The sequence below is a fragment of the Oncorhynchus tshawytscha genome, unplaced genomic scaffold, assembly GCF_018296145.1.
Source record: "Oncorhynchus tshawytscha isolate Ot180627B unplaced genomic scaffold, Otsh_v2.0 Un_contig_457_pilon_pilon, whole genome shotgun sequence".
NCBI lineage: Eukaryota > Metazoa > Chordata > Actinopteri > Salmoniformes > Salmonidae > Oncorhynchus > Oncorhynchus tshawytscha.
In genome coordinates, this window is record NW_024609653.1 from 22,501 (window position 1) to 42,580 (window position 20,080).

General features: G+C 48.8%; 1 protein-coding gene across 2 annotated transcripts in view; it reads right to left on the reverse strand.

Annotated features, from left to right (window-relative positions):
• Window positions 1-701: 701 nt before the first annotated feature.
• LOC112228812 (stimulated by retinoic acid gene 8 protein homolog) overlaps window positions 702-20,080 on the reverse strand; it is a 44,013-nt gene continuing 24,634 nt past the window's right edge. For both annotated transcript variants that reach the window (XM_042316653.1, XM_042316652.1), the window contains exons 7-9: window positions 14,236-14,297; window positions 7,358-7,469; window positions 702-1,548 (exon numbers count right to left, since the gene is read on the reverse strand). In XM_042316653.1, coding sequence (XP_042172587.1) covers window positions 1,468-1,548; window positions 7,358-7,469; window positions 14,236-14,297 — 255 coding nt within the window. In that variant the 3' untranslated portion in view covers window positions 702-1,467. The remainder of the gene's footprint in view (window positions 1,549-7,357; window positions 7,470-14,235; window positions 14,298-20,080) is intronic.

Consider the following 20,080-nt stretch of genomic DNA (forward strand, 5'->3'; position numbering starts at 1 on the left):
GCCGGGACTGTTGGGATGACGCCGGGGACTGTTGGGATGACGCCGGGACTGTTGGGATGACGCCGGGGACTGTTGGGATGACGCCGGGGACTGTTGGGATGACGCCGGGGACTGTTGGGATGACGCCGGGGACTGTAGCTCACTAAGGCAGAGGGTACCGGGCTGGGGAGAGAGGCAGGCAGACAGACAGACATGGACCCTCAGGCTGTATTAGGATGGGGTTGAAGCTAGGAAATGATTGCTCACTAGGCAGAAAGAGGACTGGCCTGGGGCTGGGGGAAGAGACAGACAGACGGACTGCCATGGGCATCCTCAGGCAGTGTGAGGTGGAGACTGGGGCTGGAGACTGGTCTGCTCACTATGAGGCAGAAGAGAGAGAACTAGTCTGGGGCTGGAGGCAGACAGACAGACTCATCCAGACACACGGGATCTGTATTTCTAGAATGCGACCGGGAGGCTCAGAAGCCTGAAGACCAGGGGTTCCATACAAATGAATGGTGGAAAAACGATTGGAACCATTTCCCTGTTTGACCGCTAGGTTTTATGGGTATTGCATAGCAGCTCGAAAGGCCACACTAGAGTCATTCAGATCAGCCTTTTCCCCTACGATTTAAGGGCCACTGTTTGAATTTTATCTTTTAGATTGTAAACATGTTCATTTCCATTTTTAAGGTTAACCACATTACAAAGATACAAAAGGCGATATTTAAAAAAAATGTGTTTTATTTTTTTTAAATTTTATTTTCAGGATTTTTTGGAAATTCTTCCGCAACCTCGTTTTCACATCAGGCGTCCCCACATGGGGGTCGCGACCCTTAGTTTGGGCACCGCTGCTGGACACTGTGAGACCCTCATCCCTCTCTGAGGCTTAATACACAGAGAAAGACTGGCTGGACAAAATGCTGATTCTTAATGGACTAAAAAGGCAGATGAATGATTTGAACCAGATTATAAAACATGTCTGGAACAATAAACGTGTGGAAAAGCTGAACATTTATAAAAACAAATCCCAAAACGTGATCATTTATCAACAAAGCAACACAATGTGTCTTTCATGTCACCAGGAACAAACACTTATAGGTGTTCACATGACAGGAAGTTGGTGAACAGGTTAATTGAGGTGAACAGGCTTGTGGGTAATGACTGGAGCTGAATCAGTGGAACAGTATTAAATATATCAAACACATTCTAACTGTTCTGATTGGTCCCAGAAACAGGAAGTTGGTGAACAGGTTAATTGGGGAGAACAGTATTAAATATATCAAACACAATCTAACTGTTCTGATTGGTCCCAGAAACAGGAAGTTGGTGAACAGGCTTGTGGGTAATGCCAGGAGCGGAATCGGTGGAACGGCATTAAATACATCACACATGGTTTCCATGGATTCCGGGTGTTTGATGTGATTCAGTTTGCTTCGTTTCCGGACATTTCTATGAGCCGTCCTCCCGTCAGCAGCCTCCTGTGATTCACATGTCCTCACTGTCGAAGGACTCGGAGCACTGGAGAAAGATCTCCTCACGGTCCCGCATAGCAGACAGACACACGTCCTATACGGAGAGAGAACCTGTTACCTGGAGGACAGACAGACAGGTCCCATACGGAGAGAGAACCTGTTACCTGGAGGACAGACAGGTCCTATACGGAGAGAGAACCTGTTACCTGGAGGACAGACAGACAGGTCCTATACGGAGAGAGAACCTGTTACCTGGAGGACAGACAGACAGGTCCTATACGGAGAGAGAGAACCTGTTACCTGGAGGACAGACAGGTCCTATACGGAGAGAGAACCTGTTACCTGGAGGACAGACAGACAGGTCCTATACGGAGAGAGAACCTGTTACCTGGAGGACAGACAGACAGGTCCTATACGGAGAGAGAACCTGTTACCTGGAGGACAGACAGACAGGTCCTATACGGAGAGAGAGAACCTGTTACCTGGAGGACAGACAGACAGGTCCTATACGGAGAGAGAACCTGTTACCTGGAGGACAGACAGACAGGTCCTATACGGAGAGAGAACCTGTTACCTGGAGGACAGACAGACAGGTCCTATACGGAGAGAGAGAACCTGTTACCTGGAGGACAGACAGACAGGTCCTATACGGAGAGAGAGAACCTGTTATCTGGAGGACAGACAGACAGGTCCTATACGGAGAGAGAGAACCTGTTACCTGGAGGACAGACAGACAGGTCCTATACGGAGAGAGAGAACCTGTTACCTGGAGGACAGACAGACAGGTCCTATACGGAGAGAGAGAACCTGTTACCTGGAGGACAGACAGACAGGTCCTATACGGAGAGAGAGAACCTGTTACCTGGAGGACAGACAGGTCCTATACGGAGAGAGAGAACCTGTTATCTGGAGGACAGACAGGTCCTATACGGAGAGAGAGAACCTGTTACCTGGAGGACAGACAGACAGGTCCTATACGGAGAGAGAGAACCTGTTACCTGGAGGACAGACAGACAGGTCCTATACGGAGAGAGAGAACCTGTTACCTGGAGGACAGACAGGTCCTATACGGAGAGAGAGAACCTGTTATCTGGAGGACAGACAGGTCCTATACGGAGAGAGAGAACCTGTTACCTGGAGGACAGACAGACAGGTCCTATACGGAGAGAGAGAACCTGTTACCTGGAGGACAGACAGACAGGTCCTATACGGAGAGAGAACCTGTTACCTGGAGGACAGACAGACAGGTCCTATACGGAGAGAGAGAACCTGTTACCTGGAGGACAGACAGACAGGTCCTATACGGAGAGAGAGAACCTGTTACCTGGAGGACAGACAGACAGGTCCTATACGGAGAGAGAGAACCTGTTACCTGGAGGACAGACAGACAGGTCCTATACGGAGAGAGAACCTGTTACCTGGAGGACAGACAGACAGGTCCTATACGGAGAGAGAGAACCTGTTACCTGGAGGACAGACAGACAGGTCCTATACGGAGAGAGAGAACCTGTTACCTGGAGGACAGACAGACAGGTCCTATACGGAGAGAGAGAACCTGTTACCTGGAGGACAGACAGACAGGTCCTATACGGAGAGAGAGAACCTGTTATCTGGAGGACAGACAGACAGGTCCTATACGGAGAGAGAGAACCTGTTACCTGGAGGACAGACAGGTCCTATACGGAGAGAGAGAACCTGTTATCTGGAGGACAGACAGGTCCTATACGGAGAGAGAGAACCTGTTACCTGGAGGACAGACAGGTCCTATACGGGAGAGAGAACCTGTTACCTGGAGGACAGACAGACAGGTCCTATACGGAGAGAGAGAACCTGTTACCTGGAGGACAGACAGACAGGTCCTATACGGAGAGAGAACCTGTTACCTGGAGGACAGACAGACAGGTCCTATACGGAGAGAGAGAACCTGTTACCTGGAGGACAGACAGACAGGTCCTATACGGAGAGAGAACCTGTTACCTGGAGGACAGACAGACAGGTCCTATACGGAGAGAGAGAACCTGTTATCTGGAGGACAGACAGACAGGTCCTATACGGAGAGAGAGAACCTGTTACCTGGAGGACAGACAGGTCCTATACGGAGAGAGAGAGAACCTGTTATCTGGAGGACAGACAGGTCCTATACGGAGAGAGAGAACCTGTTACCTGGAGGACAGACAGACAGGTCCTATACGGAGAGAGAGAACCTGTTACCTGGAGGACAGACAGACAGGTCCTATACGGAGAGAGAACCTGTTACCTGGAGGACAGACAGGTCCTATACGGAGAGAGAGAACCTGTTACCTGGAGGACAGACAGACAGGTCCTATACGGAGAGAGAGAACCTGTTACCTGGAGGACAGACAGACAGGTCCTATACGGAGAGAGAGAACCTGTTACCTGGAGGACAGACAGACAGGTCCTATACGGAGAGAGAGAACCTGTTACCTGGAGGACAGACAGACAGGTCCTATACGGAGAGAGAGAACCTGTTACCTGGAGGACAGACAGACAGGTCCTATACGGAGAGAGAACCTGTTACCTGGAGGACAGACAGACAGGTCCTATACGGAGAGAGAGAACCTGTTACCTGGAGGACAGACAGACAGGTCCTATACGGAGAGAGAACCTGTTACCTGGAGGACAGACAGACAGGTCCTATACGGAGAGAGAGAACCTGTTACCTGGAGGACAGACAGACAGGTCCTATACGGAGAGAGAACCTGTTACCTGGAGGACAGACAGACAGGTCCTATACGGAGAGAGAGAACCTGTTACCTGGAGGACAGACAGACAGGTCCTATACGGAGAGAGAACCTGTTACCTGGAGGACAGACAGACAGGTCCTATACGGAGAGAGAGAACCTGTTATCTGGAGGACAGACAGACAGGTCCTATACGGAGAGAGAGAACCTGTTACCTGGAGGACAGACAGGTCCTATACGGAGAGAGAGAACCTGTTATCTGGAGGACAGACAGGTCCTATACGGAGAGAGAGAACCTGTTACCTGGAGGACAGACAGACAGGTCCTATACGGAGAGAGAGAACCTGTTACCTGGAGGACAGACAGACAGGTCCTATACGGAGAGAGAACCTGTTACCTGGAGGACAGACAGGTCCTATACGGAGAGAGAACCTGTTACCTGGAGGACAGACAGACAGGTCCTATACGGAGAGTGAGAACCTGTTACCTGGAGGACAGACAGGTCCTATACGGAGAGAGAACCTGTTACCTGGAGGACAGACAGACAGGTCCTATACGGAGAGAGAGAACCTGTTACCTGGAGGACAGACAGGTCCTATACGGAGAGAGAACCTGTTACCTGGAGGACAGACAGACAGGTCCTATACGGAGAGAGAACCTGTTACCTGGAGGACAGACAGACAGGTCCTATACGGAGAGAGAACCTGTTACCTGGAGGACAGACAGGTCCTATACGGAGAGAGAGAACCTGTTATCTGGAGGACAGACAGACACACGTCCTATACGGAGAGAGAACCTGTTACCTGGAGGACAGACAGACAGGTCCTATACGGAGAGAGAGAACCTGTTACCTGGAGGACAGACAGACAGGTCCTATACGGAGAGAGAACCTGTTACCTGGAGGACAGACAGACAGGTCCTATACGGAGAGAGAGAACCTGTTACCTGGAGGACAGACAGACAGGTCCTATACGGAGAGAGAACCTGTTACCTGGAGGACAGACAGACAGGTCCTATACGGAGAGAGAGAACCTGTTATCTGGAGGACAGACAGACAGGTCCTATACGGAGAGAGAGAACCTGTTACCTGGAGGACAGACAGGTCCTATACGGAGAGAGAGAACCTGTTATCTGGAGGACAGACAGGTCCTATACGGAGAGAGAGAACCTGTTACCTGGAGGACAGACAGACAGGTCCTATACGGAGAGAGAGAACCTGTTACCTGGAGGACAGACAGACAGGTCCTATACGGAGAGAGAACCTGTTACCTGGAGGACAGACAGGTCCTATACGGAGAGAGAGAACCTGTTACCTGGAGGACAGACAGACAGGTCCTATACGGAGAGAGAGAACCTGTTACCTGGAGGACAGACAGACAGGTCCTATACGGAGAGAGAGAACCTGTTACCTGGAGGACAGACAGACAGGTCCTATACGGAGAGAGAGAACCTGTTACCTGGAGGACAGACAGACAGGTCCTATACGGAGAGAGAGAACCTGTTACCTGGAGGACAGACAGACAGGTCCTATACGGAGAGAGAACCTGTTACCTGGAGGACAGACAGACAGGTCCTATACGGAGAGAGAGAACCTGTTACCTGGAGGACAGACAGACAGGTCCTATACGGAGAGAGAACCTGTTACCTGGAGGACAGACAGACAGGTCCTATACGGAGAGAGAGAACCTGTTACCTGGAGGACAGACAGACAGGTCCTATACGGAGAGAGAACCTGTTACCTGGAGGACAGACAGACAGGTCCTATACGGAGAGGGAACCTGTTACCTGGAGGACAGACAGACAGGTCCTATACGGAGAGAGAGAACCTGTTACCTGGAGGACAGACAGACAGGTCCTATACGGAGAGAGAACCTGTTACCCGGAGGACAGACAGACAGACAGGTCCTATACTATGTCTGTAATACCTGGTTATGTTCTGGTTATGTTCTGGTTCCTACCATACCTGGTTATGTTCTGGTTATGTTCTGGTTCCTACCATACCTGGTTATGTTCTGGTTCCTACCATACCTGGTTATGTTCTGGTTCCTACCATACCTGGTTATGTTCTGGTTCCTATCATACCTGGTTAGGATCTGGTTCCTACCATACCTGGTTATGTTCTGGTTCCTACCATACCTGGTTATGTTTTGGTTCCTACCATACGTGGTTATGTTCTGGTTCCTACCATACGTGGTTATGTTCTGGTTCCTACCATACCTGGTTATGTCCTGGTTATGTTCTGGTTCCTATCATACCTGGTTATGTTCTGGTTCCTACCATACCTGGTTATGTTTTGGTTCCTACCATACCTGGTTATGTTCTGGTTATGTTCTGGTTCCTATCATACCTGGTTATGTTCTGGTTCCTACCATACCTGGTTATGTTTTGGTTCCTACCATACCTGGTTATGTTCTGGTTCCTACCATACGTGGTTATGTTCTGGTTATGTTCTGGTTCCTACCATACCTGGTTAGGATCTGGTTCCTACCATACCTGGTTATGTTTTGGTTCCTACCATACCTGGTTATGTTTTGGTTCCTACCATACCTGGTTATGTTTTGGTTCCTACCATACCTGGTTATGTTCTGGTTCCTACCATACCTGGTTATGTTCTGGTTCCTACCATACCTGGTTATGTTCTGGTTTCTATCATACCTGGTTATGTTCTGGTTTCTATCATACCTGGTTATGTTCTGGTTTCTACCATACCTGGTTATGTTCTCGTTCCTACCATACCTGGTTATGTTCTGGTTATGTTCTGGTTCCTACCATACCTGATTATATTCTAGTTCCTACCATACCAGGTTATGTTCTGGTTCCTACCATACCTGGTTATATTCTAGTTCCTACCATACCTGGTTATGTTCTGGTTATGTTCTGGTTCCTACCATACCTGGTTATATTCTAGTTCCTACCATACCTGGTTATGTTCTGGTTATGTTCTGGTTCCTACCATACCTGGTTATGTTCTGGTTCCTACCATACCTGGTTATATTCTAGTTCCTACCATACCAGGTTATGTTCTAGTTCCTACCATACCTGGTTATGTTCTAGTTCCTACCATACCTGGTTATGTTCTAGTTCCTACCATACCTGGTTATGTTCTGGTTCCTACCATACCTGGTTATGTTCTGGTTTCTATCATACCTGGTTATGTTCTGGTTCCTACCATACCTGGTTATGTTCTGGTTTCTACCATACCTGGTTATATTCTGGTTTCTCCACCATCTGAGTCTTGACGAAACACATGATGTCCTTATAGATCTCCCGGAGCTTGTCAAAGTCCCCACACTGAGGAGAGGCCAGGACAGGACTGGAGACAGAGAGAGACAAGTGGTTGGTAATGAGTCAACACCAGTCCATCAGAGGACAGAGGAGCAGACAGGACTGGAGACACACAGAGAGAAGTGGTTAGTAATGAGTCAACACCAGTCCATCAGAGGACAGAGGAGCAGACAGGACTGGCGACAGAGAGAGACAAGTGGTTGGTAATGAGTCAACACCAGTCCATCAGAGGACAGAGGAGCAGACAGGACTGGAGACAGAGAGAGACAAGTGGTTGGTAATGAGTCAACACCAGTCCATCAGAGGACAGAGGAGCAGACAGGACTGGAGACACACAGAGAAGTGGTTGGTAATGAGTCAACACCAGTCCATCAGAGGACAGAGGAGCAGACAGGACTGGAGACAGAGAGACAAGTGGTTGGTAATGAGTCAACACCAGTCCTACAGTCCATCAGAGGACAGAGGAGCAGACAGGACTGGAGACACACAGAGAGAAGTGGTTGGTAATGAGTCAACACCAGTCCTACAGTCCATCAGAGGACAGAGGAGCAGGGAAAAGAGACTGAGTAGAGAAGGTAATTATTAAGAGAGAGAGCATTGGGACAATCTCAAAGAACATACTCCTTGAGTCCTTTCTCCTCGCCTTATTAAATCCCATTGGATGAGAAAGCCAGGAGGTCCCTCCCCTCTGACCTTCTCCTCCAATGGGAAGATGGAGGCAGAGGGACTTCGTGAACCACGTTCCCTGCCAGTACATCGGTTTCTGTGAATAGGGAGTGTGTGTGTAGTCAGGGGGTGTGTATATCTGTGTGTGTTATCCAGGGCTCGTCAGGGCCCAGTCCTTTGTTGAGGGAGACCTAATTAAAAGTGAATTCTTAATGAGAGCTGGTCCAAAGCCACCACCTTTATCATCTCTCTCTCCTCTACCCTGTCTCTCTCTCTCTCTCTCTCTCTCTCTCCTCTACCCTGTCTCTCTCTCTTTCTCTCTCTCTCTCTCTCTCTGTCTCTCTCTCTCTCTCTCTCCTCTACCCGGTCTCTCTGTGTCTCTCTCTCTCTCTCTCTCTCCTCTACCCTGTCTCTCTCTTTCTCCCCCTCTCTCCTCTACCCTGTCTCTCTCTCTCCTCCCTCTCTCCTTTACCCTGTCTCTCTCTCTCCTCTACCCTGTCTCTTTCTCTCTCCCTCCTCTCCCTAGATCCTCTCTCTTCTCACTACTATCTCTTCTCTCTTTCCTCATCCCTCCCGCTCTCCTCTGCCTTACCACTAACATGTTCTGAGACCTGCTCTATTCTGAGACCTGCTCTTTTCTGAGACCTGGTCTGTTCCGTTCTGAGACCTGCCCTGTTCTGAGACCTGCTCTGTTCTGATACCTGCTCTGTTCTGAGACCTGGTCTGTTCCGTTCTGAGACCTGCCCTGTTCCGAGACCTGCCCTGTTCCGAGACCTGGTCTGTTCCGAGACCTGGTCTGTTCTGAGACCTGCCCTGTTCTGAGATCTGCCCTGTTCTGGGACCTGCCCTGTTCTGAGACCTGCTCTGTTCTGAGACCTGCTCTGTTCTGAGACCTGCTCTGTTCTGAGACCTGCTCTGTTCTGAGACCTGCTCTGTTCTGAGACCTGCTCTGTTCTGAGACCTGCCCTGTTCTGAGATCTGTTCTGAGACCTGCCCTGAGACCTGCTCTGTTCAGCCACCTGAATATAGTAACTGTTAAAGCTGTGAAGCCATAAGAGGAGAACAGAGGTAGGACCCAATTAAATATAGACTGTCTAAGCTGGTCACCAGGGGAGGGGGAGAGAGGAGAGAGAGAGCTCATAGCTCTGTTGCATGCTGGTATGTACATAGTCAATGGTAGGCTTCGAGGAGACTCCTATGGTAGGTACACCTACAGCTCATCTCTTGGCAGTAGTACTGTAGAAGTGTACCTATGATTAAAATTACAGGCCTCTCTCATCTTTTTAAGTGGGAGAACTTGCACAATTGGTGGCTGACTAAATACTTTTTTGCCCCACTGTATGTAGAGAGAAGAGAGAGAAGAGAGAGATATGTAGAGAGAAGAGATAGAGAAGAGAGATATGTAGAGAGAAGAGAGAGATATGTAGAGAAGAGAGAGATATGTAGAGAGAAGAGATAGAGAAGAGAGATATGTAGAGAGAAGAGAGAGATATGTAGAGAGAAGAGAGAGATATGTAGAGAGAAGAGAGAGATATGTAGAGAGAAGAGAGAGATATGTAGAGAGAAGAGACATATGTAGAGAGAAGAGACATATGTAGAGAGAAGAGACATATGTAGAGAGAAGAGACATATGTAGAGAGAAGAGAGATATGTAGAGAGAAGAGACATATGTAGAGAGAAGAGACATATGTAGAGAGAAGAGACATATGTAGAGAGAAGAGACATATGTAGAGAGAAGAGAGATAGAGATGAGAGATATGTAGAGAGAAGAGAGAGATATGTAGACAGAAGAGAGAGATATGTAGAGAAGAGAGATATGTAGAGAGAAGAGAGAGATATGTAGAGAGAAGAGAGAGATATGTAGAGAGAAGAGAGAGATATGTAGAGAGAAGAGAGAGATAGAAGAGAGATAGAGAAGAGAGATATGTAGACAGAAGAGAGAGATATGTAGAGAGAGATGGAGAAGAGAGAGCAGAGTGTATTTGTCAGGGTTAAACAGACAGTGTACAACCAAACAGATTGTTGACTTGGCAATAGCAAACGTAATTATGAAAAGAGCAGTGGTGGTCGTCTGGATAAATGGATAATGAATGTTCAGACTCCCAGTCCTACTGTTACTCAGCCCAGACTCCCAGTCCTACTGTTACTCAGCCCAGACTCCCAGTCCTACTGTTACTCAGCCCAGACTCCCAGTCCTACTGTTACTCAGCCCAGACTCCCAGTCCTACTGTTACTCAGCCCAGACTCCCAGTCCCACTGTTACTCAGCCCAGACTCCCAGTCCTACTGTTACTCAGCCCAGACTCCCAGTCCTACTGTTACTCAGCCCAGACTCCCAGTCCTACTGTTACTCAGCCCAGACTCCCAGTCCTACTGTTACTCAGCCCAGACTCCCAGTCCCACTGTTACTCAGCCCAGACTCCCAGTCCTACTGTTACTCAGCCCAGACTCCCAGTCCTACTGTTACTCAGCCCAGACTCCCAGTCCTACTGTTACTCAGTTACTCAGCCCAGACTCCCAGTCCTACTGTTACTCAGTTACTCAGCCCAGACTCCCAGTCCTACTGTTACTCAGCCCAGACTCCCAGTCCTACTGTTACTCAGTTACTCAGCCCAGACTCCCAGTCCTACTGTTACTCAGTTACTCAGCCCAGACTCCCAGTCCTACTGTTACTCAGCCCAGACTCCCAGTCCTACTGTTACTCAGCCCAGACTCCCAGTCCTACTGTTACTCAGCCCAGACTCCCAGTCCTACTGTTACTCAGCCCAGACTCCCAGTCCTACTGTTACTCAGCCCAGACTCCCAGTCCTACTGTTACTCAGCCCAAACTCCCAGTCCTACTGTTACTCAGCCCAGACTCCCAGTCCTACTGTTACTCAGCCCAGACTCCCAGTCCTACTGTTACTCAGCCCAGACTCCCAGTCCTACTGTTACTCAGCCCAGACTCCCAGTCCTACTGTTACTCAGCCCAGACTCCCAGTCTCTCTCTCTCTCTCTCCTTCCTGGGCTGAGTAGCAGTATAGTGATGTTTGTCTCCCTCCCAGATTTTCACTCTGAATAAGGTCTCATTACAGTGACTCATCAGTTGTCACCGATGGCAGAATATTCTGTCTGTATGGGGGCCTGCTTTACTGAATGTTTGATACAGGCCAAATCATTTGGTGTTGTTGAATAAATGATAGACTGGTAACACCACGGTCATACTGTGATAGATAGCAGGACTGGTAACACCACTGTCATACTGTGATAGACTGGTAACACCACGGTCATACTGTGATAGATAGCAGGACTGGTAACACCACAGTCATACTGTGATAGATAGCAGGACTGGTAACACCACTGTCATACTGTGATAGATAGCAAGACTGGTAACACCACTGTCATACTGTGATAGACTGGTAACACCACGGTCATACTGTGATAGATAGCAGGACTGGTAACACCACAGTCATACTGTGATAGATAGCAGGACTGGTAACACCACTGTCATACTGTGATAGATAGCAGGACTGGTAACACCGCTGTCATACTGTGATAGATAGCAGGACTGGTAACACCACTGTCATACTGTGATAGATAGCAGGACTGGTAACACCACGGTCATACTGTGATAGATAGCAGGACTGGTAACACCACGGTCATACTGTGATAGATAGCAGGACTGGTAACACCACTGTCATACTGTGATAGATAGCAGGACTGGTAACACCACGGTCATACTGTGATAGATAGCAGGACTGGTAACACCACGGTCATACTGTGATAGATAGCAGGACTGGTAACACCACGGTCATACTGTGATAGATAGCAGGACTGGTAACACCACGGTCATACTGTGATAGATAGCAGGACTGGTAACACCACGGTCATACTGTGATAGATAGCAGGACTGGTAACACCACTGTCATACTGTGATAGATAGCAGGACTGGTAACACCACTGTCATACTGTGATAGATAGCAGGACTGGTAACACCACTGTCATACTGTGATAGATAGCAGGACTGGTAACACCACGGTCATACTGTGATAGATAGCAGGACTGGTAACACCACTGTCATACTGTGATAGACTGGTAACACCACTGTCATACTGTGATAGATAGCAGGACTGGTAACACCACTGTCATACTGTGATAGACTGGTAACACCACTGTCATACTGTGATAGATAGCAGGACTGGTAACACCACTGTCATACTGTGATAGATAGCAGGACTGGTAACACCACTGTCATACTGTGATAGATAGCAGGACTGGTAACACCACTGTCATACTGTGATAGATAGCAGGACTGGTAACACCACTGTCATACTGTGATAGATAGCAGGACTGGTAACACCACTGTCATACTGTGATAGACTGGTAACACCACTGTCATACTGTGATAGATAGCAGGACTGGTAACACCACTGTCATACTGTGATAGATAGCAGGACTGGTAACACCACTGTCATACTGTGATAGATAGCAGGACTGGTAACACCACTGTCATACTGTGATAGATAGCAGGACTGGTAACACCACGGTCATACTGTGATAGACTGGTAACACCACTGTCATACTGTGATAGATAGCAGGACTGGTAACACCACTGTCATACTGTGATAGATAGCAGGACTGGTAACACCACTGTCATACTGTGATAGACTGGTAACACCACTGTCATACTGTGATAGTAGGGCAGGACTGGTAACACCACTGTCATACTGTGATAGACTGGTAACACCACTGTCATACTGTGATAGATAGCAGGACTGGTAACACCACTGTCATACTGTGATAGACTGGTAACACCACTGTCATACTGTGATAGATAGCAGGACAGTGTCCCTAAGGCTGGTTGGCAGGATTATGTGAATGTGACTTCATCGATTACCATATGATTCTACTAATCTATATGTGTTTTCTGGTGGAGGTCTGTCTCGAATCTCCTCTCAAAGCATTTAGAAAAGACTGTTGCGCAGCAACTCACTGCTTTCCTGAAGACAAACAATGTATATACGAAATGCTTCAGTCTGGTTGTAGACCCCATCATAGCACTGAGACGGCACTTGTGAAGGTGGTAAATGACATTTTAATGGCGTCAGACCGAGGCTCTGGATCTCGGTCCTCGTGCTCCTAGACCTTAGTGCTGCTTTTGATACCATCGATCACCACATTCTTTTGGAGAGATTGGAAACCCAAATTGGTCTACACGGACAAGTTCTGGCCTGGTTTAGATCTTATCTGTCTGAAAGATATCAGTTTGTGAATGGTTTGTCCTCTGACAAATCAACTGTAAATTTCGGTGTTCCTCAAGGTTCCGTTTTAGGACCACTATTGTTTTCACTATATATTTTACCTCTTGGGGATGTCATTCGAAAACATAATGTAAACTTTCACTGCTATGCGGATGACACACAGCTGTACATTTCAATGAAACATGGTGAAGCCCCAAAATTGCCCTCGCTAGAAGCATGTGTTTCAGACATAAGGAAGTGGATGGCTGCAAACGTTCTACTTTTAAACTCGGACAAAACAGAGATGCTTGTTCTAGGTCCCAAGAAACAAAGATATCTTCTGTTGAATCTGACAATTAATCTTGATGGTTGTACAGTCGTCTCAAATAAAACTGTGAAGGACCTCGGCGTTACTCTGGAACCTGATCTCTCTTTTGACGAACATATCAAGACCGTTTCAAGGACAGCTTTTTTTCCATCCACATCTTGGCCATGTTCTGTTATAATCTCCACCCGGCACAGCCAGAAGAGGACTGGCCACCCCTTATAGCCTGGTTCCTCTCTAGGTTTATAATCTCCACCCGGCACAGCCAGAAGAGGACTGGCCACCCCTCATAGCCTGGTTCCTCTCTAGGTTTCTTCCTAGGTTTTGGCCTTTCTAGGGAGTTTTTCCGAGCCACTGTGCTTCTACACCTGCATTGCTTGCTGTTTGGGGTTTTAGGCTGGGTTTCTGTACAGCACTTTGAGATATCAGCTGATGTAAGAAGGGCTTTATAAATACATTTGATTGATTGATTGATATTGGATGACTCTGAAGGACACCATTCCAGGTGATTCCAGATGGCATCTTACTGCTTACTGTATTGACAGCTGTGTAATTAAATCAGCGTAATGTAATATGTGAATCTACCTGTGGTCTGAAGTGGAGTCCATCTCTTTCTTCACCACATCATAGGCATCCTGAAGCAGGTCCTGACAACAAACAAACAAACAACATTCTGGAACGGTTGTAACAACATGGCTGAAACAAGAGGAAACAACAAGCTGTAGATCTGACTGTCTTCCATCACTATGGGGTCTCTGTCCCATTTCTCCAGGGGTATGACTGTCTGTCTTCCATCACTATGGGGTGTCTGTCCCATTTTTCCAGGGGTATGACTGACTGTCTTCCATCACTATGGGCTCTCTGTCCCATTTCTCCAGGGGTATGACTGTCTGTCTTCCATCACTATGGGGTCTCTGTCCCATTTCTCCAGGGGTATGACTGTCTTCCATCACTATGGGGTCTCTATCCCATTTCTCCAGGGGTATGACTGTCTTCCATCACTATGGGGTCTCTGTCCCATTTCTCCAGGGGTATGACTGTCTTCCATCACTATGGGGTCTCTGTCCCATTTCTCCAGGGGTATGACTGACTGACTTCCATCACTATGGGGTCTCTGTCCCATTTCTCCAGGGGTATGACTGTCTTCCATCACTATGGGGTCTCTGTCCCATTTCTCCAGGGGTATGACTGTCTGTCTTCCATCACTATGGGGTCTCTGTCCCATTTCTCCAGGGGTATGACTGACTGTCTGTCTTCCATCACTATGGGGTCTCTGTCCCATTTCTCCAGGGGTATGACTGTCTTCCATCACTATGGGGTCTCTGTCCCATTTCTCCAGGGGTATGACTGACTGTCTGTCTTCCATCACTATGGGGTCTCTGTCCCATTTCTCCAGGGGTATGACTGACTGTCTGTCTTCCATCACTATGGGCTCTCTGTCCCATTTCTCCAGGGGTATGACTGTCTTCCATCACTATGGGGTCTCTGTCCCATTTCTCCAGGGGTATGACTGACTGTCTGTCTTCCATCACTATGGGGTCTCTGTCCCATTTCTCCAGGGGTATGACTGTCTTCCATCACTATGGGGTCTCTGTCCCATTTCTCCAGGGGTATGACTGTCTTCCATCACTATGGGGTCTCTGTCCCATTTCTCCAGGGTATGTCTGACTGTCTTCCATCACTATGGGGTCTCTGTCCCATTTCTCCAGGGGTATGACTGTCTTCCATCACTATGGGGTCTCTGTCCCATTTCTCCAGGGGTATGACTGACTGTCTTCCATCACTATGGGGTCTCTGTCCCATTTCTCCAGGGGTATGACTGTCTTCCATCACTATGGGGTCTCTGTCCCATTTCTCCAGGGGTATGACTGACTGTCTTCCATCACTATGGGGTCTCTGTCCCATTTCTCCAGGGGTATGACTGTCTTCCATCACTATGGGGTCTCTGTCCCATTTCTCCAGGGGTATGACTGTCTTCCATCACTATGGGGTCTCTGTCCCATTTCTCCAGGGGTATGACTGTCTTCCATCACTATGGGGTCTCTGTCCCATTTCTCCAGGGGTATGACTGTCTGTCTTCCATCACTATGGGGTCTCTGTCCCATTTCTCCAGGGGTATGACTGTCTGTCTTCCATCACTATGGGGTCTCTGTCCCATTTCTCCAGGGTATGACTGACTGTCTTCCATCACTATGGGGTCTCTGTCCCATTTCTCCAGGGGTATGACTGACTGTCTTCCATCACTATGGGGTCTCTGTCCCATTTCTCCAGGGGTATGACTGACTGTCTTCCATCACTATGGGGTCTCTGTCCCATTTCTCCAGGGGTATGACTGACTGTCTTCCATCACTATGGGGTCTCTGTCCCATTTCTCCAGGGGTATGACTGACTGTCTTCCATCACTATGGGGTCTCTGTCCCATTTCTCCAGGGGTATGACTGTCTTCCATCACTATGGGGTCTCTGTCCCATTTCTCCAGGGGTATGACTGTCTTCCATCACTATGGGGTCTCTGTCCCATTTCTCCAGGGGTATGACTGTCTTCCATCACTATGGGGTCTCTGTCCCATTTCTCCAGGGGTATGACTGTCTTCCATCACTATGGGGTCTCTGTCCCATTTCTCCAGGGGTATGACTGTCTTCCATCACTATGGGGTCTCTGTCCCATTTCTCCAGGGTATGACTGACTGTCTGTCTTCCATCACTATGGGGTCTCTGTCCCATTTCTCCAGGGGTATGACTGTCTTCCATCACTATGGGGTCTCTGTCCCATTTCTCCAGGGTATGACTGACTGTCTGTCTTCCATCACTATGGGGTCTCTGTCCCATTTCTCCAGGGGTATGACTGACTGTCTGTCTTCCATCACTATGGGGTCTCTGTCCCATTTCTCCAGGGGTATGACTGTCTTCCATCACTATGGGGTCTCTGTCCCATTTCTCCAGGGGTATGACTGACTGTCTGTCTTCCATCACTATGGGGTCTCTGTCCCATTTCTCCAGGGGTATGACTGTCTTCCATCACTATGGGGTCTCTGTCCCATTTCTCCAGGGGTATGACTGTCTTCCATCACTATGGGGTCTCTGTCCCATTTCTCCAGGGGTATGACTGTCTTCCATCACTATGGGGTCTCTGTCCCATTTCTCCAGGGGTATGACTGTCTTCCATCACTATGGGGTCTCTGTCCCATTTCTCCAGGGGTATGACTGACTGTCTTCCATCACTATGGGGTCTCTGTCCCATTTCTCCAGGGGTATGACTGTCTTCCATCACTATGGGGTCTCTGTCCCATTTCTCCAGGGGTATGACTGACTGTCTTCCATCACTATGGGGTCTCTGTCCCATTTCTCCAGGGGTATGACTGTCTTCCATCACTATGGGGTCTCTGTCCCATTTCTCCAGGGGTATGACTGTCTTCCATCACTATGGGGTCTCTGTCCCATTTCTCCAGGGGTATGACTGTCTTCCATCACTATGGGGTCTCTGTCCCATTTCTCCAGGGGTATGACTGTCTGTCTTCCATCACTATGGGGTCTCTGTCCCATTTCTCCAGGGGTATGACTGTCTGTCTTCCATCACTATGGGGTCTCTGTCCCATTTCTCCAGGGGTATGACTGACTGTCTTCCATCACTATGGGGTCTCTGTCCCATTTCTCCAGGGGTATGACTGACTGTCTTCCATCACTATGGGGTCTCTGTCCCATTTCTCCAGGGGTATGACTGACTGTCTTCCATCACTATGGGGTCTCTGTCCCATTTCTCCAGGGGTATGACTGACTGTCTTCCATCACTATGGGGTCTCTGTCCCATTTCTCCAGGGGTATGACTGACTGTCTTCCATCACTATGGGGTCTCTGTCCCATTTCTCCAGGGGTATGACTGTCTTCCATCACTATGGGGTCTCTGTCCCATTTCTCCAGGGGTATGACTGTCTTCCATCACTATGGGGTCTCTGTCCCATTTCTCCAGGGGTATGACTGTCTTCCATCACTATGGGGTCTCTGTCCCATTTCTCCAGGGGTATGACTGTCTTCCATCACTATGGGGTCTCTGTCCCATTTCTCCAGGGGTATGACTGTCTTCCATCACTATGGGGTCTCTGTCCCATTTCTCCAGGGGTATGACTGACTGTCTGTCTTCCATCACTATGGGGTCTCTGTCCCATTTCTCCAGGGGTATGACTGTCTTCCATCACTATGGGGTCTCTGTCCCATTTCTCCAGGGGTATGACTGTCTTCCATCACTATGGGGTCTCTGTCCCATTTCTCCAGGGGTATGTCTGACTGTCTTCCATCACTATGGGGTCTCTGTCCCATTTCTCCAGGGTATGACTGTCTTCCATCACTATGGGGTCTCTGTCCCATTTCTCCAGGGGTATGACTGACTGTCTTCCATCACTATGGGGTCTCTGTCCCATTTCTCCAGGGGTATGACTGTCTTCCATCACTATGGGGTCTCTGTCCCATTTCTCCAGGGGTATGACTGACTGTCTTCCATCACTATGGGGTCTCTGTCCCATTTCTCCAGGGGTATGACTGTCTTCCATCACTATGGGGTCTCTGTCCCATTTCTCCAGGGGTATGACTGTCTTCCATCACTATGGGGTCTCTGTCCCATTTCTCCAGGGGTATGACTGTCTGTCTTCCATCACTATGGGGTCTCTGTCCCATTTCTCCAGGGGTATGACTGTCTGTCTTCCATCACTATGGGGTCTCTGTCCCATTTCTCCAGGGGTATGACTGTCTGTCTTCCATCACTATGGGGTCTCTGTCCCATTTCTCCAGGGTATGACTGACTGTCTTCCATCACTATGGGGTCTCTGTCCCATTTCTCCAGGGGTATGACTGACTGTCTTCCATCACTATGGGGTCTCTGTCCCATTTCTCCAGGGGTATGACTGACTGTCTTCCATCACTATGGGGTCTCTGTCCCATTTCTCCAGGGGTATGACTGACTGTCTTCCATCACTATGGGGTCTCTGTCCCATTTCTCCAGGGGTATGACTGACTGTTTCCATCACTATGGGGTCTCTGTCCCATTTCTCCAGGGGTATGACTGTCTTCCATCACTATGGGGTCTCTGTCCCATTTCTCCAGGGGTATGACTGTCTTCCATCACTATGGGGTCTCTGTCCCATTTCTCCAGGGGTATGACTGTCTTCCATCACTATGGGGTCTCTGTCCCATTTCTCCAGGGGTATGACTGTCTTCCATCACTATGGGGTCTCTGTCCCATTTCTCCAGGGGTATGACTGTCTTCCATCACTATGGGGTCTCTGTCCCATTTCTCCAGGGGTATGACTGACTGTCTGTCTTCCATCACTATGGGGTCTCTGTCCCATTTCTCCAGGGGTATGACTGTCTTCCATCATTATGGGGTCTCTGTCCCATTTCTCCAGGGGTATGACTGTCTTCCATCACTATGGGGTCTCTGTCCCATTTCTCCAGGGGTATGACTGACTGTCTGTCTTCCATCACTATGGGGTCTCTGTCCCATTTCTCCAGGGGTATGACTGTCTTCCATCACTATGGGGTCTCTGTCCCATTTCTCCAGGGGTATGACTGACTGTCTTCCATCACTATGGGGTCTCTGTCCCATTTCTCCAGGGGTATGACTGTCTTCCATCACTATGGGGTCTCTGTCCCATTTCTCCAGGGGTATGACTGTCTTCCATCACTATGGGGTCTCTGTCCCATTTCTCCAGGGGTATGACTGTCTTCCATCACTATGGGGTCTCTGTCCCATTTCTCCAGGGGTATGACTGTCTTCCATCACTATGGGGTCTCTGTCCCATTTCTCCAGGGGTATGACTGTCTTCCATCACTATGGGGTCTCTGTCCCATTTCTCCAGGGGTATGACTGACTGTCTGTCTTCCATCACTATGGGGTCTCTGTCCCATTTCTCCAGGGGTATGACTGTCTTCCATCACTATGGGGTCTCTGTCCCATTTCTCCAGGGGTATGACTGTCTTCCATCACTATGGGGTCTCTGTCCCATTTCTCCAGGGGTATGACTGACTGTCTGTCTTCCATCACTATGGGGTCTCTGTCCCATTTCTCCAGGGGTATGACTGTCTTCCATCACTATGGGGTCTCTGTCCCATTTCTCCAGGGGTATGACTGACTGTCTTCCATCACTATGGGGTCTCTGTCCCATTTCTCCAGGGGTATGACTGTCTTCCATCACTATGGGGTCTCTGTCCCATTTCTCCAGGGGTATGACTGTCTTCCATCACTATGGGGTCTCTGTCCCATTTCTCCAGGGGTATGACTGACTGTCTGTCTTCCATCACTATGGGGTCTCTGTCCCATTTCTCCAGGGGTATGACTGTCTTCCATCACTATGGGGTCTCTGTCCCATTTCTCCAGGGGTATGACTGTCTTCCATCACTATGGGGTCTCTGTCCCATTTCTCCAGGGGTATGACTGACTG